The sequence below is a fragment of the Amphiura filiformis genome, chromosome 8 (genome assembly GCF_039555335.1).
Source record: "Amphiura filiformis chromosome 8, Afil_fr2py, whole genome shotgun sequence".
In the NCBI taxonomy this organism is placed as follows: Eukaryota; Metazoa; Echinodermata; class Ophiuroidea; order Amphilepidida; family Amphiuridae; genus Amphiura; species Amphiura filiformis.
In genome coordinates this window covers 45,908,572-45,934,739 of record NC_092635.1, presented here as the reverse complement: position 1 = coordinate 45,934,739, position 26,168 = coordinate 45,908,572, and the positions used below count along the sequence as shown (strand labels likewise).

Here is a 26,168-nt window from a genome sequence, read left to right as displayed (position 1 = left end):
ATTTCCAGGATTTGTCACATCATCCCCAAGGTACAAAAAGTGGAGGATCCCCAGTCATCCCCAAGGTCAAACAGTGGGGATATCCCCCATTGATTCTCCCCCCCCCCCCCCCCCACCCAAAATAAACATCACTCGCAGGCCGGAGGAGTCCTTTTTAAAGACTCTTCTTGTTTTGATTATCTAATAGGCGACGGTGCTCTTCCGGGAGACTTGCTGCAAATAGGACCTTAATCCTCTCGGTTGTTATAGGAACTGAACCCCGAATTTGTGCTTCAATTTTCGTAAAAAAGACCCATGAAATTACATAAATGTATATATATTTACCAAAATATTTCACACAATATATTTGACAATATAAAATTTACGTGCATCACCATGGATTGTGTCTAGGTAAGTGCAAATTGCATGTTTACAAATTACATAGTATTAAATAGTTTACATGGCCATGATGATGGTAGGTATGTGAGCATTCCTTACCTGAGCATGCGCAATATTCAGCCTCTCTCAGCATAGGGAAATCGCGCACCCAGCGCCATTTGGAAATTCATTACTGGTAGTAAATTTTACGGCGAAGAAAAAAAAAAAAATTTTTGGGGAATTAGATCGAGTTAGAAACAGTTCCAAAGCTTACAAGGCCAAGTCAAAAGGTTAAACTTGATCATAACCCGGAAGAGGTCAGATGATTCGCACGTGGTCGCGGCAAATTTTGGCGACTTTCTAGTGGGTTTGAAAGTGACGATTTCGATCTAATTTTTTTCGGAAATTACTCTCCAAATATCTAAATAACGGAATTGAGCGGTAAGTTAAATGGAGCACGCGGTGAATAAAGGTATTTTTTTGTACATAAAAATGTTTGGCTTGATGAGATTTGATGGATGCCTTGCGCAAAAAGTGAGTGAACTGGGGACTTTGTGTAGTACGAATTCGGCGACTTTTGCCAGTGAGTGAACATGTTTAACCCGGCATGGTTTGCGTATACTAATTGAATGGGCTCATGCTGTGAATGCTGGGATAGATTCTCATTCTGTGCCGACTATGAGTCGGGGGAAGAAGCAAATTTGGACCTTTCCTATTCCTATCCCATCATGCATAGCGCTAGCAGATTTTTGCTATGATAGATGCTGAATGACTGGGGTGGGCACATCGGGTATGATGGCGGGGGGGGACACAGGCCGTTTTTTGGCCATGTTCCTATTTGATTTTCTAAATGTTCAAATTGATGGGGGGCGTACTCCTATGGCCTTCGTCATGGGGGGGGTAACTTGAGCAGGAGTGACCCCATTCTGATGATCAAGTGAACTGGCCCTCGAGTTTCCGCAATGAGCTATCGGATAGGGGGCATGCGTCAGCCAGGGCTCGAAAGGGTGCCTGGTCAAAGACAAAACTTAAAGCTGGGGGAAGGGGTAGGGGGGGTTCATACTTGAGCAGGAGTGACCCCATTCTGATGATCAAGTGAACTGGCCCTCGAGTTTCCGCAATGATCTTGAATAGGGAGCATCGCCAGCCAGTGCTCAAAGGGTGCCTGCTCAAAGACAAAACTTAAGCTGGGGGAAGGGGCGGGGGTTCATACTTGAGCAGGAGTGACCCCATTCTGATGATCAAGTGAACTGGCCCTCGAGTTTCATAATGATCTTTGGAATAGGGAGCATCGCCAGCCAGTGCTCCAAAGGGTGCCTGCTCAAAGACAAAACTTAAAGCTGGGGGAAGGGGCAGGGGGTTCATACTTGAGCAGGAGTGACCCCATTCTGATGATCAAGTGAACTGGCCCTCGAGTTTCATAATGATCTTTGGAATAGGGAGCATCGCCAGCCAGTGCTCCAAAGGGTGCCTGCTCAAAGACAAAACTTAAGCCGGGGGGAGGGGGCAATGGGGTTCATACTTGAGCAGGAGTGACCCCATTCTGATGATCAAGTGAACTGGCCCTTGAGTTTCCGCAATGGTCTTCGGAATAGGGAGCATCGCCAGCCAGTGCTCCAAAGGGTGCCTGCTCAAAAACATTTTCCTGGGGGGGTGAATGCATCAGCTAGTGCTTATAATAATTAATAACCCCCCCCCCCCCTTTTGTATCAGTGAAAAGGTGTACTCGGGTGGGTAGTATAGAAACCGTGAGTTTTTCAATGACAAAACAAAATAAGACACTTGAACACAAATTTCAGTTTTTCTTTATTTTTGCATGATGTTGGCCCTCTCTGTGGTTTCCCAGGGACTGCCTTTTGAGGAGAGCGAGAGCAATCACTCTCTACTGCTCTTTAATTTAATGCTCTCCTGCAAATTCCAAAAGACAGTCCCTGGTTACCATCCTCTGTCAAAGCTGGAATCTGCATCAGAAAACAGAAATAAAACAAAATGTTACTCATACATGTTCATTTGTATATTAGGGGGATATCATTTTCTGCGGAAGGGAGCTCCCAAATTTACAAAAAGTCAGCATCAATAAAATTGCGACCCCCCTATTTCGGCAACAAAATTTTATGACCCCCTCCCCCACCACCCACTGATACACCTAGGCTTAGGGCCTATGTACCCCATGAAGAGGCTAAAATTGTATTCAGTCTTTTTAAATAAGATAAACACACTATCTGTGGTCATCTTGAGACTGCCTACATTTTGGTCATCAAAAATTGTATGACCCCCTATTTTTCTTTCCAAAAAAAGGACCCCCGACCCCTGTGTATATTTGGGACCCCCCCCTTCCAAGGAAAATGATCCAGGCCCTTTTGTTCACATCAATACAAATTCAATCAATCTAGGATTACATTTACAGTTCAGTACCGGTAAATGACAAGTGCTTGTTTCTTAAAATTGTGTAGGCCTACTCACAATGCACAGTATAGGCCTATAAGCATTTTAATATGTGCATGCACAAAAAGTTTGTACAGGAAATTGGCTGAAAAATTGAGACATTCAAATTAGCATATCTCCGCAACCACATGTCGTATGACATTCATTTATGCCTCATCAGTTTTCTTTCATTTAGCTCTTTAATATGAGATTACTTTGATGAGAATCAAAAAAAGTTCAAATTTTTTTGTATTATACCTAATGATGGCGATCCTGACTATAGGGCTAAAATATTACTATTTCATCAATGTTTAATATTCTAACAAGCTTAAACTAAAAGTTTCATCTAAGGAGTCAAGCTTTAAACTATTTAGCAAAAATATCCAACAAGCTAAAAACGATTTTTACCCGTTTTTTATTTTAACAAGCTAAAACCAATTTTTGAAAAGAAGCTTAAAACGTCAATTTTTTAATCGTAAAAATCATCTAAAAAAATCTTTAAAAATACAGTGACATACCTAATATTACTAATCTATGTTTCCGATGATATCCAAGAAGCTAAAATATTGTGAAAACGGGCAGGGCTTTGAGTAATGAGGGAAATTTCGGGGTAAAATGTATCACGTTTTTCGAGAAATTCGCCATTTTAAATAAACAATGTAAATTATGCAGAATTGCGTCACGCAGTAAAACGATGTCAAACGCGATTGAAAATGCATGATACGCTAGCGTAAATTACCGTCAAAGCGGCGTACATCAACCGCTTGTGCTACTGCGAAAACTTGAGCTGGCATCACGGTTTTGTTACCAGCTCTTTTACGTCAAAAATAGCTATAAAAGCGTGAATTTTGGAACAAAATAAAGCTTGTTCGATGGAATAAAAGGTATGTTTGTACAGTTGAGAACATGTTTAACCTTGTTGCAAAAGTTTAATATGATAAATTTGCAATTTGTACCTTATATAGCTCGGGTGGTCTAAAAGTCAGGATCGCCGTTTACATGTTTATAGTAGGCCTACTATATATTATATATACTATAGGTATGCCAGGTGAATTCAAATTTGCCATCAAACTACATCATTTTATTATATCCCTTGAGTAAAGAAAGCCAAAACTGAAAACCTTTTTGTCATAGCACTTTCCGTGGCAAAGTTACATCTTGTCAAAGATCGACTTTCATCAAAAAAGATTCTGCTAGCAAAATTCCCCAAAACAGCATTTCGGGGGTGTTTCTAGATCTTAGTCTCATGATGATAACTTTTTTTAATGGAACTGCTATCAAAATCCCTCTAAAATTCCATGTGCGAGTATCTTATCACCATAAAAAATCATATATTTGGGTCAAGTGAAATATAGACAACATATTTATGTAGGTTTTCTTGAGCTAGCACTATACGTCGAACAACTGAATACATGCACAACGTGTGGACCAATATATTTTTGGAAACATTTTAGGCCTATAACAAAATGTATATTTTCGTACAATTGTACAACTATCGTTTCTACCCTATGACCTATAAAAGTTACCTGTTATCAAAGTGTCCGCATAAAAAACTGGTCATCATAAGTATCTTTGATGCTGAAAACTAACAATATTCACGCAGGGACAGGCTGAAAACCTTACCTCGATCGTAAAATCCAGCCCATGCATGTCATAAATAATTCATTATTCCATTGTGTAAATGTCAGTGATTGTGTCCATGTATTGTTATTGCACCTGCGACAGCAAAAGTCATGCTGAATTTATACTCGATCGCTGGATCACCACGTGAATTCGCCTCTTAAAAAAAAGAAAACCTCTACGACCAGGTTGTTAAGCATCGAGCACGCTGACTGGCTTAGCAATTATCAAAGTAGTTTTGTAAACCAATCAGGTTAGACGTACTTTACTGGCGGGTCACATTAATTCATACCGTAAAAGGCTGTCGCGTTCATTTTCTGCGAAAGCGAGCGAGTGGTATAGGCCTAAAGTCAGTTTCACACCTGTGATTTATGGAGCATATCATAAAATCTCTGAGCACATCCACAGCGCATTTGACAGATAAAAATGACATTTGCAATTCTGAGCAACGGGATTCCATGAAATTGAAGATTATGCAAGTTATTCTACAGGATCGGTAATAATTAACAGCTGGTCTGCTGTATTTGAAGTGCATATTGAAGTTTGTAAGTTTGTGACTTCGTACGTTATGTGCAATAGATATTACAGGAAGCTTAAATTGGCACGCTTTCCTGCAATTTGTCTGTCGCTTAGGAAAGTTATTTGGAGTTCTGGGCGCGTCACACCGAGTGTGACGTGACCTCGCTGGGCATAAGCTAGCACTAGCAGTTCTTTTATATTTCTATGTACCTTTTTGTCATAGCAGTGGCAAAGTTACATCTTGTCAAAGATCGACTTTCATCAAAAAGATTCTGCTAGCAAAATTCTCCAAAACAGCATTTCGGGGTGTTTCTAGATCTTAGTCTCATGATGATAGCAGCTTTTTTAAATGGAACTGCTATCAAAATCCTCTAAAATTCCATGTATGAGTATCTTATCACCATAAAAATCATATATTTGGGTCAAGTGAAATATAGACAACATATTTATGTAGGTTTTCTTGAGCTAGCAGTTCTTTTATATTTCTATGTAAATATGTATTGCCGGTTTTGGCCATTTTGACTGACTAGCAAATGTGTTAACTGAGGTTTCCCTCTCATACCTATACATTAGTACAGGGATCTAAAACGGTGATTTTTTAAATTTTGGGTGGATCACCGTATAGGCATTTTACATTGAAAATACACGTAACCCATGCACCACGCAATTGAATAGCAGCCTGATACTGCACAGGTTCGCTAGAACGCTGGTTACCAGTTGCTCTTGTCTATATGTAATCAGCAATCGCGGAACCTAAAAAACATGGCGCACATATCATGATCAGGAATTGACGCAAATTTTACGGTAAAAGCAGTCATACCTAGAAAGGATAAAATTCAAATTGAGAAAATATTCTAGGTATGACGTGTTGTACTAGTACTATATCACATACTTATAATGTACATATAAAACATTGATAAAGTTGGCGATCTTTTCCTAATTAGACCACCCTCGCTATTTAGACCACCCTCGTTATAATAGGACTAAATTATTTATTATTTATTTTGCATCAAGGTTTACTTTTGCAGCAATGTTAAGCAGTTGCCACTGTGAAGTCAAGGTTTAATGTATTGGAAGGAGGGCAGGGCTTCGTCTTCGATAAATGGGGGAAATTATGGGGTAAAAAACAAGGTTTAAAACAACTTTTTGAAAACAAGTGAAAACCGCTATTCTGCTAGGAAGTTTTGATCTCAGAAAACAATTTCAAAATTATCGGAAAAGCAAGAAACATACCTTCATAAAATCAGCATCACTTCCATCACATAAAAAAGATGATCAAATGAGTGGAAAGTGGCAATTTTTTTAAGAAAAAAATTACGTCATGCAGTAAAATACTGTCAAACGCGCTTGATATGCGAGCATAAATCACAGTCAAAACGTAGCTCGTGCTACGTGAAAGTTTTGGAGTTTGCATCACTTTGCATTTGTGATAAAAACCCCAGGATAAAAACATGGATTTTGGAACAAATTAAAGCTTGTTCGACAAAATAAAAGGTATGTTTGTATAGCTACAGTGGAAATTCCAATTGAATGAACACAGCCTGACATAGCGTGACGATTTTTTGCGTACAATGGCACAATGCGCGATGTACGCCAGCGTGTGCGGTTGTGCGTGGGTGACGCGGAAGTGAATCCAACCATGCCAACGCTCTCGTGATTGGTTAGTAATTAGTATTGTATCCAAGGTCGTGCGTTCACGTTGTAGTTTGAAATACGCGATATATGAGCTGTGTTCATCCAATTGGAATTCTTACTGTAAGAACATGTTTAACCTTGATGCGAAAGTTTAATTTGATAAATTCGTAATTTTAACCTTATATAGCTCGGGGGGTCTAAAAGAAAAGATCGCCATAAGTTGCACTGCAACTTGCAGTTCAGGCGTTGTACTTGAAGCTGCAGTTTCTCTCAATGAGGAACGGCAGTTCTTTTCATTTTGAGAGCGTGCACAGCGTAAACACGGAAGTGGGGTTCTGATTTGCTGATTCAATTGTCTGACAATCATAACAACAGATGCGGTAATCTGATTGGCCGATTACCCGTCAAAACGTTGGTCAGCGCAAACAAAGTTCCACGTATGTCACTCATAACAGGTCGCTCGCCGCCGCCGCACTCGCGTCAATCTGAGCAAGGGATTGCCATTCTTCTCTGAAACCGAGTGTACAAATTTCGAACGTTTGAGGACTTGATCTCAAGTTATAGGAAGTGCCATAGGGTGTCTCTAGTGTAATCTGTTTTCATTAGTATGTCGCAAAATATTAATATTGACAATATTGACAACCTTTTGACATGTCCAATATATTCTTGCATTGCTTATCATATCATATTTTGTGGTGAAAATTTATTACAAATGTATAAGGCCAAAAAAATATTGTTTCCTGTAGCAGGTCTAAAAAGTCAAATGCGAAATGCGTTTTTTATTTTTATTTTTTTATCCATGTCTTGAAATGAAACTCCTGCAATGGTAATTTACAGTGGGTTTCTCCGACACCCCACACACACACACTAGGCCCTGTTTCTTCATAATCAAGAATATTTATGATCCCCTTTCAACCGGCAGATTAAAAAAGTATTTTAAAAAAAGACAAACGTTTTCAAGTTATAGACAAGTTAAAGTCCTGCTGTTCATAAGGATATTCTAGGCTCATGATGTTACAAATTGATATTTAATTAGGCCTATAATAAAAAAATAAATACAATATAAGAAAAATTGTAATCATAAAGAATAAATTATATGGTTATGTGCTTCTGATGAGTGAGGCCCTATGGCCTTACGAAACAGATCTGTAAAGTAATGTAGCTGTCCAAATTAATTATTTAGCTTCCATTATGGTTGAGCACTTTTATATCTTTGGATGATTTCAACCATCTTGGATGTATATCTTGGATTGATTTATTTAAAGAATAAATTAAGTCATGACATCCTACTGCTGAATCGTAAAAGTGCGCCACCATAGAGGCCCTGCATGTTTTTATCAATTGGCTCCAAACAAAGGATTTGAACCGGTGTCCTTCACCATAATCATGGCGCATTGCAGTCCATTCAACCAAATGTTGTCATCAACCTATTTAATCGTAGTGCATTTGTTATTTGTGCGAGACAAACTGTCGCGGTAGATTGCAATCATGCTTTTATTGAATGCATTTGAGTAGTTCGCCATATTTACGGTATGATACGTCATATGCATGTTTACAATATTTTAAAACTCATAGCCAATAAATTTATGTATTGGGTTCAAAGTCAAACCATCCAATTTTATACCACACTTGGGCCATAGCTACACTTTGGGAACTTTCATGTAATAGTTGGGTGTTCAAGGTCACATAGTACTGTAATGCATACATATGTGACCCGTTCTGACAAAACCAGGAACAAGTCGCATTTTTGACATTTCATGATTTGAATAAAAATGTAAGCACTAGACAATAAGCTTTAAAATGATACCACAATTATATACATACATTGTAACATCAATACTTTTCAAGATATGGATAATTTTGTAAATGATACCATGGTATTTTTGCTAAGTTGCTTTTCTGAGTAATGTGCTACAGTGTAATTCATTTCCTGTATTACACAGGGTTGGATAGGGATTATCATAGTTCAATTGTTAATTTTTATTAAATAAACCTTGTTTTAATAAGTACTTTCACGGATTTGAAAGTCCAAATATTCCAACAGTCAAATACCATGAAATTAAGAATTCCAAAATTAGATTTTTTTTTATGGGAATATCATCTTTAAAGGCCTATAACTCAAAAACATGCCTGGCGACTTGTTCCGGGTTTTGTTGGAGCTGGTCACATTCACATATTAAAAAATGTTGTGAAAATAAAATTGCCCTTCAACTTAATTTTAGGTTGTTCAAAACAGGCATTATTTATTCAAAAGATACATTTGACACGTCAAGATAACTTTCATCCAAATTTATTATTTGTGCAACACTGATCTACCAAAAAAATGATAGCATTTGGTCTCTAGCCTTGAATGCATTTATAATTATTGTGTGCAAATTCAAAATCTAGTATTTTGTCTAGAATCTTGTCTCTGCAAATGAATGAGATGGATAGATTTCACTTTCATACCATATTACATTGGAGCATTAGGAACAGATTAAAGAGCATTGGACCTTGATCATTGTTCGAAATATAAGTAATTATTAAGTATTAAGAATTAAGTATTACTGATCTCTTCCTAACTGCTTAGTGAAGAATCAGTGAGCCTTTATTAATAATAATACTTAAAAATAAAGGTTACTCCTAACAAATGTGGAATGTACACCTGTACATGTATGCATTATGAAGCAGAATCGGGCAAGTCGGCCAATGAAGAAGACCATATGGATAAAGCATGGAAGTAAGAGACACCCGGGGGGGTTCTCAGTACAAATGACCATACGGGGACGTGCCGCAAATATGGGTAGCATTTTCAGCCTCTTGGTATATCAATGACCCTTTTTCAAAGCCTATTTTGGTATATGAATGGGTCCTTTTTCAAAATTTTCTCGGAAAATAGCCCAATTTTTCGTTAATTTAGCCAAAATTTTCAAAATTTTCCCAACATTTTGGGAAAATTTGTAAAAACTAGGACAATTTGGGTTAAATTCGGCCGAAAATTTTGACTTTTGGTATATCAATGGGTCCAAATTTCTTGAAAAATTGGTATATTTATGGGTCCACTTTCAAATTCTCAGCGCACGTCCCTACCAAAACCAAACTTGAGTACACTCTGGAACATTCTGGTCAACAGCAAAGGTGTTTATTTCATCTGTGATGGTGTATCATGGGTCAGATGTCAGCCTGGGATGTCAGGATGGGGAATTCCTTTTGGGCATCATTTTTCCTGGTTTACTGGTAACACACAAAAAACAAAATACACTATCAATTTGGTGTTTATCTGGCCATTTTGCAATTTTAAAATAATGGTATTTACTGGACTAAAGCTTGGAAGAAAAGCTCAAAACTTTTGAACTTAGTATTAAGGGATCTGGAATGAGCGTTTCGACAGTATGTTTTGTGGGACATGGGAGCAATTGCATTCTGAATCTGAAGAATGTCTTTCTGATATCAAATAATTTTCATTTTTGAAATTCACGATATAATACAAATTTTATGACAAATTATTAAAATTTGATATTTTTGACATATAACAGTCGTGATCCTAGCATCCTCTTTTTATGACATTTTTCAGTACAAATCCACAAAAAAGCATATTCCCAAAATTTCAGTTGATTCCGATTTTGCGTTTGCGAGTTATGCATGATTATGTGTATTACACTGCTCCATAGACAATACGTTGTAATTTCGTTCTGGTGCACCAGAACGAAATCCAAATTTCACGATATCTTTGCTAAACGAATTAATCTGCAAGAAATATTTTGTACATAAACATTATGAAGCCAGAGGTTTTCAGTGATATAAAAATCTCAACTTTTTTTTGAGAAAAGTGGGGGGGATGAGGCTGTGGATCACGAAATGCCCCTTTAAAGTGTATGTAGCTAGGAGGAAAAGCCGACAATCAATTGAAAATTTTGACCTTTCATATTGAAGATATGGATTTTTTTCCCAAAGACCTATTTTTTTTGGTGTTTTGGGAAAAAAATCATATCTTCAATATGAAAGGTCAACATTTTCAATTGATTGTCGGCTTATCATCCCACCTACATACACTTTAAGTATTACATTGCGAATTTCAAAAAATCAAAATTATTTGATATCAGAAGGACATTCCTTGTGTTCAGAATGCAATTCGATATGTCTGACAAAAAATACTGTCCAAACGTTCATACCCCATCCCTTAAGTCATCTGCTGTAAAAGTAAAACCTTTGGCAAATGGCAATATAATAGTTTCTGTCTATCTTCTTTCTTCTTTTCTTCTATCTTTTTCAATTTTTTGTTAGTTGTTTTGTTTTTGATACAATAAAGTGTTCATTTCTTCCATAACTTCCAAAAGTTCTTTTTCCCCCATACCAAAAATAGGGCATTTTCAAGTGTATATTATTATATGCCACACATTTAGCTTCTTCACAAGTACATATTTGTTCTCTCTTTAAACTGTCAATGTTTACACGAATCCATGAGGATTCACCCTGTTGATGTTTTAAGAGAATCTTCACACAAATGGAATCACAGATTCACATTGGATTTCTAGGCCTTGTGACAGAAATTGCAATTTATCATGCCACCACGTTTACATCCGATGACATACAATGTATCTTCAAAATTGTTTAAGAAAGCATAATAAAGCTATATAGGTTATCGAGATATAATATAAGGAGAGTCCACAAGGCTTTACCCTATTGTACTATCATGGTTTATCTATTTTTATCTTGATGGATATACATGTATAGCTGAAAATTAGTGATGTGGTCGGCACCGTTTTTTATTGTCGACATGTCGATATAATTCAGTATACCGGCGTCGACAGTGTGTCGACATAAAAAAAATTCTAAAAAAAAAAAAAAAAAATTTAAATTTTCAAAAAATATTTTTGGCCAGAAAATCAAGTTATAGGCCCAAACTGACTTGTTATTCAAGGTTGGAAACCAGAGAAATACTGCTACTCAAAAAAAAAAATGCCAATTTTTTTTACAAAGTTGAAAAAGTTGTACATTTGAATTACTTTTGTTTCTATTGAACAGCTAGCAATGCATACTAATTCAATGTGTCCCTGACTGTTCAATAGAAGCAAAGGTAATCAAAATGTACAAGTTCATCCAACTTTGTAAACAAAAATTGGCATTTTTTTTTTTTTTTTTAGTAGCAGTATTTTTCTGGTTTCCAACCTTGAATAACAAGTCAGTTTGGGCCTATAACTTGCTTTTTCTGGCCAAAAATATTTTTTGAAAACAAAAAAAAAAAAAAAAAAAAAAAAAAAAAAAAATAAAATTTTTGTCGACATGATTTTTTGATGTCGACATGTCGGCATACGTGCCGACGTAGACATTATGTCGACATAAGGCATGTCGACCACATCACTACTGAAAATACTGAGTATCCCAGTAAAGTAGAGTATAAAGTATTTGAAGTTGAAAAAAAGTTACAAGTTTATAAATGACACTCTCAGAACACAAGAATCACTGTGCCAAGAAAATAAATGAAAAGGAACTGGGTGACCTACAATGTATGAACTAAATGGACTCTGGCACTGCACTGCAAATTCATTGTTTACATTTTATGGTTTTGTTTACCCACTTCTATGGTAACTAACTATCAACAAATGAAGAGAATGACAGCCTAGCTCTCTAGAATATAACTGGACACATACCTTACCTTCTGTGTAGTGGGATATTTTTAGCAGTATTAATTTTTTGAGATTTAACTGTTATGAACGGTTTTGCATTTTCTTGTATTCAGCTTCACATTAAGCCTATTGGTTAAAAATCTTTTTGTGGGCATTTAAATTTGTGGTACTGATATTGCATATGGGAAGGGTGAAAATAAAAACCTAGTGAAAATTTCACACCATACAGTATCTAATGTTTGCTTACATGTTCTTGGATAGAATTCAGTGTTGCTATGAGCTCCCTTTTGTCCACACAATTGGGCTAAACTACTGTATTCAACATACAATCAAGGAAATTAATGTTGGCACACTCTGCTCTGGCATACTATATGTAAATCACCACCCCTCTCCCCCCGTTCCAGTTGATGAAATTGAAAGCAATTTTACCATTGGGCTCTCCAGTCTCCCATGGGAAAGGGGAAGGTTTGTACTTCTCATCAAACATAGTTATACCGATTTCACTGCTGAACGATCAGAGCAACAATGAAGAGTTCCAACATATTGTCAAGGTGTACCAACTATTTTTTTCCTTGCTCAAAGCCTGGGCTCAAGGCACTGAAGTCAGTCATATTCAGGAGGCACTTATTAAAATGATGAAATGTAAGTTAAATAGGAATTTAAACAATTAGTTAGCACTTATGTGTCAAAAAAGTTTTTATGATTGGTTCAATTATTTTTGCACGAGCAAAAATAAGTCACAGGAAACTAGGTTGTACACATAGTTTGATGAAAAGTGTCCTATACTATCAGCAAATCCCTTCAGCGGTGTCCGACTGCTCTACCTGAGATTATCGTGTAATAAGAAGTATGTCAAGTGTTGCTACGCAGCTTGGTTGGCGAATGAGGTGCCGATGTGATAATGATGTGATTCAATTGGGCAATTGGAACCCCACTTCTGTGTTTACGCTATAAACAGTGCCAAATCACAGACCACTGAAGAGCCTTGCTGAAAACTATAGTATCAGAAGTGGTCATCTGCCCAATTGGGTGGTAAAAATAGTAGAAACTAGCAACACCAATGATGTTGTAACTATGATCCATTGGTCACTGTGACAGACTAGTTGTAGGCATTTAGTAGGCAAGTACTCCGGCAAACACTTGAATGGATACTTTGTGCAAAATATGGAGGAAATAAGGTAGCGATATAAAGATGTGAGAGGGGAGAAGTGAAATTGTAATTCTTCACAGTCTTTGCCTTGGGATACAAGGATATTATTTTCATTTTTCAAGGATATCAGTGTAAGTTTGTATGTGTATGTGATGTGTTCAGCAAAATTATTAAATTAATCTGATTTTAAGCAAAAATGAATAGGCAATCTGAGATTAGTTGTTGGCAAATATTTGGCTCACTTTTCCAACAAAAGAAATAGAGGTCAAAAATAGCTCATGCTTATATTTCATAAAATATCATAAGCACCTCATTCCGTAAATGTATGAATGGATTTGTATTTGGGATATTTGTAAAGTGGGAATTATATTTATAGTTCAGGGGAGACAAAAATATTAAGACTTGTAAGTCTGTAACCACAAATGTACAGTTTGACAATTAATAATTTTCAATTTGTAATATAACCAAGAAAATGTTAAAACTTTAAATGGAAACTGAAGGTAAATAAATACATATTTACCTGCTAATATTTTGGGTAACTATCTATTACCATCATCAGGCAGTAATGACTGGCTGACTGTCTTCTTCACACTTGGATGATTTAGGTGTTTCTAGAAGACAGTTGTGAATTCTTGGAAGATCAATTGTAATGTGCTTAAGCCTAGATAATAAGCTTTTGTAATCAATTGTTTTGTTAAATGATTGTTTAAATGCATGGCCCTAAGGAAGAACAACTGTCTTGAATTGGGCCTCCTTGTTGAAATACATGTTGTACTTTTTCCCAGGTAATCACTAGTCATTGACCAGCGAGGTGTGTCAGTGGTCATCGGAAATCTGTAAAGTATGCAGAGGCCTGTGAGTTGGTATCATGCATTATAAATCTTCCAATTTATTATAATTTCTTGTCACCTTATGTTTCATTATTATTATCATGCAGAATTTTGATTCTCATACACCAAGTTTAAGAGAATTTTTGTCAGAATTCTCTCTCGTACATGTATATTCACATTTTGCATCCCTGCTCAATATATATTATTAGGGTTCGGATACAAAACATGGTAAATTCATGAAAGTTAAGGACTTTGTTGATTTATGTTGATATATTAAGGTTAGTCTCAATTATTTTTTTGTTGAATGACTGTTTAAACTTTAATCGCTATTCTTCTGTTTTTTATTTTCAGAAATGAGAGGTGTTTAAGGGATGGGCTGTACTGTTTCTCTGAATTCCAACCAGTCGAATTCATCAATAGGAGAAGATACAAAGAAAAATCCACCTGACCCAACATCAGTTGTAAGTGTACACAATTCTACCATCCCGAATACCAACCACTTGCATTCATCAACAGGAGAAGAGACAAAAGGATGCACAGATCCACCCGACACAACATCTAATGTCGTAAATGTACTAAATTCCAACCAGTCAGATTCATCAACAAGAGAAGGGTTAAAGGGACACACGACTCCACCTGACACAATATCTCATGTAAGTATACTAGTAGTCATTCAATAGGCTTACTAATATTATTATTTTGTTTGCTGGTACTATAACATTTTAGGTCGTCTGAAAGAAAAGACCTTATTGCATCACAAGTCATATTTCCATCAGTCTGTGTGTAGGGGTGGGTGGGGGTGTGTGTTTTGTCTGTCAATAATTTGGTCTCAAATGAACAGTTCAAATCCTATTCCAACCATTATATACCGTATTCATTCCAATAAGCGCCCATGCCCCAATAAGCGCCCACCTAGGATATTTTCAATTTTCTGCATCAGAAAAGCTATTAAAACATCTCAGAGCCCTTTATAACATATGTAAAATTGTCTCTAATAAACGCCCCTTACGGAAACCCGGTATAAAATAAGCGCCCACCCAAAATGACTTTGTTAAGCGCCCTGGGCGCTTATTGGAATGAATACGGTATATGTTTTGATGAGCCCAAGTTTGTGAAAATATTGGATCCAAAACATAATAATGATAAAATTGGATGCTTTACGCCCAATATTTATTGGTCGCGCTATGAGTTTTAAAATATTGGACTAGACTACATCTCCTCCACATATTTTAAAACTTGTAGCTCAACCAATAAATATGGGCTCAATCGGTCCAATTTTATATCAAACTTGAGCCTAAGCTGCATTTTGGGAACTTGCATGTAATGGTGGTGCCAAGATCATTTGAGGTCAACTTGTAAAATGACCAGGAAATGACAAAAAAATGTTTCACATGAATATTTACTATGCGTGGTGTTCACTACCCATATCTTCTGGGACCGCTGTTCCTATTTTATGTTTTTAATGCCACTAGGTCTAATCTGCATTTGTGGTACCAAAACATCCTTGAAATAAAATAATTCTTTTTTCCCACAAATGTATTTAATCATAAATTAATAAATTTGCAGTTGTCCATCACTAACAATAATTAATTTTTAGATTATTTTCCTTTTTCTTTTTTATAGATCAGTTCCATAAAATCAGTCAATGCTTTATCTACCACTGCCATTGAGCCTGCAGTAGAAGTTGCATCAACCATGGCCAGCCAACCTAGCCAAGTCTCACCAAGAGAATCATCACCAACACCTCCTATGGAGACACTCCTTCCAGAGTTAACCAGAAATAAACGAGGCTATCTTAAGCCAAGGGAAACCATTGACGATAGTGCCCCCGATGGGTATCTAACAGTCCACGAAATGTACAACATGATTAATAGCGGCTTCAGCATGCCATACATTCATGATCCGCGGTACATATTGATCTTAGATGCCAGAGATCAATCAGAGTTCACACCAAATCACATAATAACAGCCCGTCACCATACAGCAATAGACAGCGATTACGATTGCATATTACAAGCGGGTAAGCTAGATCAGTACAATTATATAGTGTTGTATGATGACAATAGTAAAGTAGGCGAAACATCGGAAACCATCGCTAATCTATGTCAGCGTATTAAAGAGAGACATGATCCGTATATCTTAGATGGGGGTATTAAAGAATTCCAAAACATGTACCCATATCTATGCACCGATAAGATGATTTTTACAGAAAAAGCGATATCAGGAGATTCAAGCGTATCCATCAAGCGTCCTGTACGGAGTCCTCTTTCAAGGCAATGGTAAACATGCAACCACTAAGAAAGTCATCGAAGACCTCCGAATCACACACATTGTCAACATCACCGTAGAGTACGATAATGAGTTCCCCGATTTGGTGGACTATCTTCACTTGAAATTCACGGATGAGGTGGCGAGTCGGCTGGAACATCGGCTGACAGGTGCCGCCGATTACATCGCAGATGCGATCCGCGACGGAGGGCGTGTTTTAGTTCATTGCGTGCAGGGTATTAGCCGCAGCTCGACAATAACTCTGTCGTTTCTTATGAAATACCAAGCATGGACACTTCAAGATGCGTATCACTTTTTGAAGGACAAGCGTTCAGCTGCTCAACCTAATAGGGGCTTTTTTTGTGCAACTAGGGAATTTTGAGAGGGATCTATTTGGTGAACGGATATCAGATGTAGATCAGTTGTGGATTGGTTGAAATCTTGTAAAAGAGGTTATATTAAAGTATTCCAGTTGAAATCCATACACCCCTATGGAAGACATGATCTTTATCTCCCACACAGGAGGTGTATATTTCAAATGGACGCACTCATTCATGTCACCCCATTTGATATTCACACTCCTTGTATGGAAGATTAAGGTCTTCTAATATCTATAGAGGGTGTGTGGGTTTCAACTGGAATAGCCCATCAGTGCCAGAAGGGGTAAGTACAATAGCTGCCCTGTGAACATTTGGCAATTTATACAAAGTATATTGTACTCGTACACATGGCACCTATTGCACTTACCCACTTCTGGCGCTGAGGAGTTGAAATGTGCGCTCTGCCATGTTTGTTAGCTGCTCATGGAGGGCAGAGTAGTGTACCTCTCGATTATTTTGGTGTGCGCCTGGCAATCGATGATATAAAACATTTGCTTGTTTGTGTTTTGGTGATAACACACACCAAGGGCTTCATACGCAAATTGTAAGATAACAATAAATAATCTGGAGGTACACTCTTTTGCCCTCCATGTGCGACACTCAAACATGGCAGAGTCGGTACTCTTTGGGTTACAATTTTGTAGCACTGCAATAACTATGTTCATATCAATTTCAGATACAAATGTGTATGTTTCTTTCAGAAAAAATGAGATGCTGAGAAAGGTGGTGAGGGCAGTGGTATTATTTATTAAATCCATACATGTGTGCTGATCACGATATCAATTGATCGATACAGGAAATGCATCAGGAATGGGAGAAATTTGATTTTGAATCAAATTTTGTCCTCATATAAACAAAGGTAAAGGCTAGTATATGCTCCAACGTTTTTGCATGTATTTGTATTGCAGCAAATACTGTGTTTTTTGTTCTCGACTGCTTCATCAGAACTTTTGGACAGGCAGTTTTGGTACCTGGTTCTTAACAATGGCAAATACATGCAAAATGTTGTATACCATGATAATACTGGCTCTAAATAGCCCTGTTGACGATTAGCTTTAAAGCTAAGTATTAATCTTTAGGGTAATGGTATGGTTACTTAATGGGTGATTCCATAAAATGTAGTTAATTATATTTTGTGATTGCTTATTGGAAGGTATAGCCTACATTGGGTATTATTCTCTTGATGTAACATAGCCAAAATTGATTTATTAATTATTATATTTTTTACTAGGAATTGGAACATCTTGTATGATATACATAACTGTAAAATATTGTAATCAGTGACATGTGTACACAGAGAGTGAACTTCATGTCATCACTATAATAATAGAAGGATAAAAGTTTAACTCATAAATGTTGAATTGAAATGCATTAAAATGGCAATATGATATGAAATAAAGAAATATCACTGTCAGCCAAATTAATAGAAATCTTTAGAAATTTGGGAAAGAGATGATTGCATGTTAACATGTACTTGAGTGTGTCGGATCGAATATAAGGTAAATGAACACGTTTATCAGGATTGTTATTTATTGATTGTATGGACCCCATGGGTACTACTGCTTTTCTTACGGAGCCCCTGATTGGTTAATGATGTGATATAATCATCTCAGTAACCAATCAAAAATAGAGCTGCTAGATCTAGTATCAAAGTCCTATGGACTATTCTTACCACATCTGTGATTTGCTCAGTACATGATATAGCCCTCTTTGTAACCCAATCCAAATATTTCTTAGAGGCCAATAATTTTGCCGGTAATGCCATTGACGTTATTCAAACACACACACAAAAAAAATCATATTTCTAGTTCAATAAAGCATCTTCTTTGGTGAATAAAAGGTGTCTACAACAATAGTCTAGAAAAAGGCATCTGTTAAAGGCCAATATTCATAATAAGTACATTCTTATTGGACTCGAAATGTGATTTTTTTTGTGTAATTCTTATCAAAGTTACTTCTAATGTATCATAATGATACTTTGTTTAATTCCTGTGGAATTATAGCTGCACTATTTTAATACTACAAAATAACTAACTGAGTAAATGTTTAGCTTAGCTATGGTACTTGTTGTAAATAATATGTATGGTTTCAATTGAATGTAAATATCCATTGCAAAGATCCTAAATTAATATATGGTGAAATATTTTAAGTTGCACAGTGTACAGGTGTACTTTATGAATATGTATAAATGTAAAAAAAATACATGACAATGTACTGTATTTTGTACATGTACTACTTTGTACTACAAGAGTTGATTGGACAAGTGAAATGTAGGCATTGACATAATTATACAGTTAGCATGTGCTGTAATTCTGTCAAAACATTTGATACACTTGGTAGATTTCTCACTTGTACAGCACATTTGTCCAATTGTCCATTCAGTTCTTGATAAGTAAATATATGAGATTCTTTCACAAGTGTATATAGAATTCTGTTCACAAATCATTTGCTGTTTTTTTATTTTTGTTTTGTTTTATACACTGGTGAAGTGATGTAATAACTACTATATAGCAATAGTTGGAAACAATTTTTGAATATACCATGCTGCACTGGTACGTTCACGTGGTACCTCTGCATTGAACTATATCATGCTGATCACTCGCATCTGTAAGATTAGTATCTTTGAAAAGAGCGCTATTGTATTCAAACTATGATTGTAGACATACACAGGTGATGAGTGCAACCTGCTTGTAGTGCAGCGTGATGTATTCAAAAATTGTTTTCACCTATTGCTGTGGTAGTTAATCTGATTATTACATCACTTTGCCAGCGTATACTTTGTTCATTTAATCTAGTGCTGTTTAACACCAAAAGTCAACATTTCTAAGAAACTTTAAATTGAATGAATGTAAATACTCATTGCAAAGATCCCAAATTAATATATGGTGAAATATTTTTAACTATTATAGATACTGCACAGTGTACAGGTGTGTATTATGAATGTAAATATGCATGCATACCATAAAAACTAGATAGTTAGCATATATGTTCTTACTATCAAGCACTTAAGAAAATATGAAATTGTACCAATATGTGGTGCTTTACCAACTGAGCTAATGGGGGTTGACTTCTGTATCACATTTAACCAAAATAAGTTATGTTAAAGCCAAATACAGATACATCTTTGGATCAACCCGAGAGGATTGGATTGGAAAACAACATTTTTTATGCAATTTAATTTAATTAATTAAATAATTAGAAATCTCCAAAAGACACACATTTGCAGGTTTACTTGTTTGTATGTGTAGCAATGATTTGCTCAAAACCCTTTACACTTTTGTGGATGGGGCTCTTCATGTTTGCATGTTTAAAAGCGCTTGATAGTAAGCACATATGCTAACTATCAAGTTTTTACGGTATGTACAATGTACATTATACTGGTGCACAATGTACTATAGTTTGTTCGGCTTATTATTGGCAAAAAATTTCATAATATCATGTATTGATATAGAATGGCATGCATGCAGTTGGGCCAGCGCTTACTCTAGCTGCACATTGCTTAATGCATAACTAGATGAATTTATACAAGTGTAAGTTTGGACTTTATTGACGCGCCCAGTGACAAAAAAACAAATAATTTTTGCTAATTATAAGCTGAGCAAACTTTACAAGAGTTGAATGGACAAGAGAAGTCTAGGCATTGACATAATTATACAGAAATTATATGCTGTAATTCTGTCAAAAAATCTTGGCGTAGGCCTACTTGGTAGATTTCTAACTTGTACAGCAAATTTTTCCGTTCAATTCTTTATTATGAATAAGGCATTCTTTCACAAGTGTATATAGAATTCTGTTCACAGAGTCATTTGCTGGTGTTTTATTTTTGTTGTGTTTTTTTTTGTTTATTTTATAGTTTGTTCATTTAATCTAGTGTTTTTTACACCCAAAATCAACATTTCTTCTGACTAACTCAAGACAAACATCCTCAATACAACTTTGTGCTTGGTGAGTTGTTTCAAAATATCCAAACAAGTTGATATGCTGGTGGGCAATTTGTGGCAATTGCATCTAAACAAATTGTGAGCTTTGTTTTTCTATACATAGGCACAAATGTTACATTACATACTACCCATCATACAACCATTAAAAAGAAAGTTTGTCAGTGTGTTTGCCCTATGAGTGTGGACTATACTAAAAAATTTATTTGAATGAAAACAGTGGCTAACAGCATAAAGATTGTATGTATACACTGTGTGATGAACTCCCACATATGCGTAACACAGGAGTGAATCAACTCACTCATGATTGGTTAGTATTTTTGCTAAGTATTCAAGGTCGTGCATTGGTGTTGTATTTTGAAAAAACATTTGTGGTCAGATCGCGTACATCTGTTGGCAGCTGTATTTATTCAAATGAAATGTTTACTATAGTGTGTCTCTTCCCAAGTTGTGAGTAATGCCATGTTGGATTTTGAAGTGGCAGAATCAAATCAGTGCATTTTGGGTAGCGCTAGAATGACCCCCTAAATTTAAAAAATATTAATTTTTCACCCTCTATATTGGGAATATGTGCAAGCTCGGGGTGAACTCTGACCCTCTACTTTTGGACCTTACTCCTACCCCTGACTACACTGCAAAATATTTTTCACCCCCGAGATTTAATTTTCACCCCATGTATTTGGAATTTCTGCAAACTCGGGAGTGAAAAACACGGGAAAACAACCCCCGACTTTCGGGCCTTAATGCTACCCCTGCATGGTTTTGTCTCTAATGTAGGGTCAAATCGCCCTTTTATACGTGTGTATATGTCTTGTGGGATTAGGTTAGCACACACTATTCGAATCTGCCACTGCAAAATCCAACATGGTGATACTCTCAACTAGAGACCAGATGAGATTTTATTTGAAATTTGTATTGAGCAATAAAAACCTATTTTTTTAAAAGTTTCTTCTCATAACATGTACTTTTTCATGGCTTAGCAGCAGAAAAGGTGTATGTCCATTGGCTGCCATATGAATGATGCATCTAAATAGCCAAGGGCTCAGAAGCACAAAGACGTAACTCCATTTTAGCCAGGGTTTTACATCTTTGTTGCGCTAACCTCTACAAGAATACATGGCAGCTAATGGACATACGTCTTTGTGCTGCTGAGCCAAAGATTTGTTTTTGTTATCTGAAAGAACCGTACTGTAAAAATAAATTAGCAATGCAATTCTTGTTGGAAATTAGTCAACATGGTAATATTACCTTATAGATTACAATTCTGTTGGTTACTAATGTTTTAAAGCAATACTAGAAAATATACCGGTTTTCACCCTGATGTGGCAGTGATGTCAAATTTTGCTATCACGTGTGCGTATTATGTACTAGGTTACATATACACCTAGACAAGTGTGTTCTGTGATGACGCAGCCACCGCCTCATAGACAATGCCCAAGAACCAATGAAGTTTATAGCTACATTACATCACATCCACTGACTAAGAATTATGAGTAACTATACTTTTAAAATAATTCACAATTTTTATAGAAAAATTAATTGACTCTTCATATACTTTGGCTCACCTCTTGTTCGGTAGTGATGTCAATGCTTTTTTAAGGTAGCGACACAAGCGTGCTGACAAGTCGCGCTTGCGCATATATGCGTGTACACTCAGTGTGACTAACTTAACGCATGTTATTAGCTACTTCGACCAGTGAAATATGCACTAACGTGTATGTCACTACCGAACTTGAGGTGAACCATGGTAACCTTTGATGGAAATACACCTTGTTTCTCTCTATGACATAGACTCTTGTAGTCGTTACTGTGTTATTATGTGTTTGCAGTTAAGATTTGAAGTATATAGGCAATACATTTATAAGAATTCAGTGTGATAACACATCTATATATTGTATAGTTTTAAAACAAATTTGTATTTTATTGATGTTCCTTTCATACATTGAATTTCATTTTTCAGTGTTTTATCTGTTTTTTACTTCAATTTCATGGATGAATAATGCATTTTGTTTTGTATAGGGACATATGCAATATGTTGTTTTTCAGTATTTTAATTTGTAAGGAAGGAGGAAAAATGATGGTTAGGTTAGGGTTCCCTAACCAACCGAAGCTCAGACCCGCCCACCCAAAATATTTTGAGGCTTCTGAAAGATTTTTGCATCCACATGCATATAAAACTGCAGTTTCCTAGCAAAATTAACCTCCACATAGCTGGCACACTAGCGGTGTCCCAGACAGTAATTTAGCGAGCAACAGACCAAACTTTTCAACCAAAACAGTGTAGACATGACCCAAGTATTGATACTTATACAGTAATCAAGGCTACTATATCATCACCCTTGTATAGAGGGGTTTGTGCTAGAAGGGCCTTTCTGCAATATCTGCCCTTAGTATAGACATTTGACAAATGTTACAATTTGCTACACTTAAATTTCTGCACATGTCCATACTTATAATGTAAACTTATTGATGTGTGGTGTGTCCTACAAGTGCATTTGATTTGTAAATATTGCACAGTAGTAGATTCAAAACAGCAGTCACAAGACGCACTATTTGCAGAGCTGTGGTAGCTTGCGACCTGCATCTACAGGTCTTCTTTAGCCACTGAAGAGATTATTCCACTTGACTTGCGGAACAAACACCGAGTACAAAAAACTCTTTTTAAATTGTGTATATTTTAACACTAAATACACCAATCTGTATCAATATGTTGCCCCATGTCAAAATGATCCCAATTTGAAATATCTGCTAGTGTGAATATGTATTGCTAGCAATTTATTTGATGTGTGTGTTGTGCATATAATTTATTGTATTTTCCACCAAAGTTATAATTTTGTATTAAGCTTTCATACTGGTATATTGTATTTGACTCATTGGGCTATTCCTGTACGTAGAAATCCATACACCCCATAATGAAAGACATGACCTTAATCTCCCACACACTGGATGTAAATTTCATATGGAGTCACCATTCAGATAACCCCATTACACCCCCTGTGTGGAAGATTAAGGTTATGTCTTACATAGAGGATGTATGGATTGCAACTGAAGTCTGCACAAAAAAGTAACTCGGCTGTTATAAATACGCCTGTAAAAATGCGTGTTAATAAATCAACCTTCTCGCTATGTTGAAATATTGTGAAAACAATTATTAGTTCTGAATCTATAGACGTATTTATAACAGCTGAGTTACTTTTTGTGCAGACTTTAGAATAATAGTCCATTTAGATATAGAGGAGTGTGTAAATGAGTATTCATGGAAAACGCATCAGGGTAATGCTTGGTAGTGGGACACAAATATGGATACTGCTACAAGTAGTTCACAGTTAAATTTGTATTGATTAGGGTTGAAGTTTGTTTTCACATGATTGCACATATGGTAAGTTCTTAATAGTAAGTAAAATCTGGGCAATATCCTCATACATGTTAGTTGATATAATGGCTGTCTATAAGGAATATAGGGAATAAACTCTCCATCTTGTTTGCAGACCCATATGAGGATATTGACCAAATCTGCAGTCCATGACTCTTGCATGTTATAATAAGTGTACTTTTGAAACCATTGCAAGAATAGTATATTATCAGGCCTATAACAATGCAATGTAAAAATGTACCCAAGAAGGTCTAAATTATAACAAATTTTAAGCATATATTAAAGCAAATAATTATATTTCAGGAAAAAGGTTCACCTTTTGGAAACCCTGGCTGCAATGTGTATATTATGATGCATAGAACATTCCAGCAACAACAAGGATTACCAGCATCCTAAATTAAATGATAAAAACACAGTGATGTGATGCATGTTGTAGTATACCTTGCATTTCATGCTGTATTACTGTTAGTGCTTTTTATTCTTCTTTATACTATGCATCACTTTTTTAAGACAATATATAGACCCTAATATGTAAATAAATCTTAAAGATTGTAAATCTTTATCTGACAAGAAGAAGCTGTTGTTGTCTTGAGAGTTTTATTATTACGTGTTTAGATATTGTAGTTAACAATTTGCATTAACTTCGTAAAGATGTGTCCCTGTAACTTCATAAGGATAATAATGGACCCTAACCAGTCTTGTTTAAGGGAACAAACCAAAAGATTGATGATGTCACATGAACAAAACACAAAACTAGTTTGGTTAGGGAGGGAGGGGCAGTGGCATATATTTCTTTTTGACATGGGGTGGGGTTTTACAAAGTATAGTGAATCCAGCAACTTTTGGCAATAGAATAAGTTTATGGTACAAATGTTTGTGAAGCATGTGAACATTTTTGCCTTGATAAAAGTGGAACAAACTCATGTGGAGTTGACACTTTTTTGGGCTAAAATGGCCAAATATGAGGTTAATTTAGTCAGAAACCAATATACAGGCATCAACATGGGGAATGATTGTATGGACCACCCCCTTTATCAAAATATTTTGGGATTCATCGGTTTTTCATCCCCCCATCTTCCGGAATTTACAAAAATACAAAAGATGGAACATACATGTACAAGGGGATAGGTTACATGAAATGGAATTGGCAAGTGGAACTTTAAAATGGAATCTACAAGTAACAGAAATACCTAAATATGGAATATATAGGCACAAAAAAAGTTAATCTCAAAGCTTGCATGTGCATTTGTAAAATCGGGCGATTTGAAAAAAAAAAGAAATGCGGAAATTTTTTTATTTCAAAACAACTTTTTTTATAGTTTTTTCCAACAAATTTGGCGGAAATCAGATTTTTTTTCTCAAAATACCATAAAAATAAAAAGTCGGGAATAAAAAAAAAATCGCATTTCGTATTTGTTTTCAAACCAATCCTGAGCTTCTGAGACAAACCTTTTTTTTTTTTTTTGGCCTAAGTGGTATACTGAGATATAACATAATATGAAATTCATAAGTGTAACTTTGTTTATTAATATGCAAGTGACAGAAATAACATCAAGTGGACTTTACAAGTGATAACTTAACATTAGAATCTGTGAGTAATAGAAATAAAAAGAAATAACATGAAAATATAAGCTAAAAATGACAGATAAAACTTGAAAATGAAATCTACAAGCAGTAGAAATAATGTAGCGTGATAATGGCATCTATTAGTAGCAGAAATAATATGTGGAATCTACATGAAGCAGAAATAACATGAAAATGGAATCAAAAGAGACAAACTTTTTAGGTGTTTTGGGGAAAAATGTATGTCTTCAATACGAAAGGTCAAATTTTCAAATGATGACGGTTTTTCCTCCCAGCTGCATAGGCCTACACTCTAAGTACATATCATTTAGATTTATAAAGTTTACTTCGAGGACTGTTAAACATAAAATATTAACAAAAATACCAGTGTTTAATAATTTGTCCTAAAATTTGTATTATATCGCGAATTTCAAAGGATCAAAATAATTTTTATATCAGAATGACATTCCTCGTAATCAGAATGCAACTTTTGGTGTGGCTGATG

The 26,168-nt window shown here is 35.9% G+C and overlaps 1 protein-coding gene across 1 annotated transcript; it reads left to right on the top strand.

The window, feature by feature from the left end:
• Window positions 1-232: 232 nt before the first annotated feature.
• On the top strand, window positions 233-17,214 carry LOC140158275 (serine/threonine/tyrosine-interacting-like protein 1). The gene is given in 5 exon segments (XM_072181385.1): window positions 233-390; window positions 14,493-14,794; window positions 15,765-16,351; window positions 16,353-16,761; window positions 16,763-17,214. Coding segments are annotated over 4 exon segments (1,362 nt in total). The 5' UTR covers window positions 233-390; window positions 14,493-14,512; the 3' UTR covers window positions 16,847-17,214.
• Window positions 17,215-26,168: the final 8,954 nt, after the last annotated feature.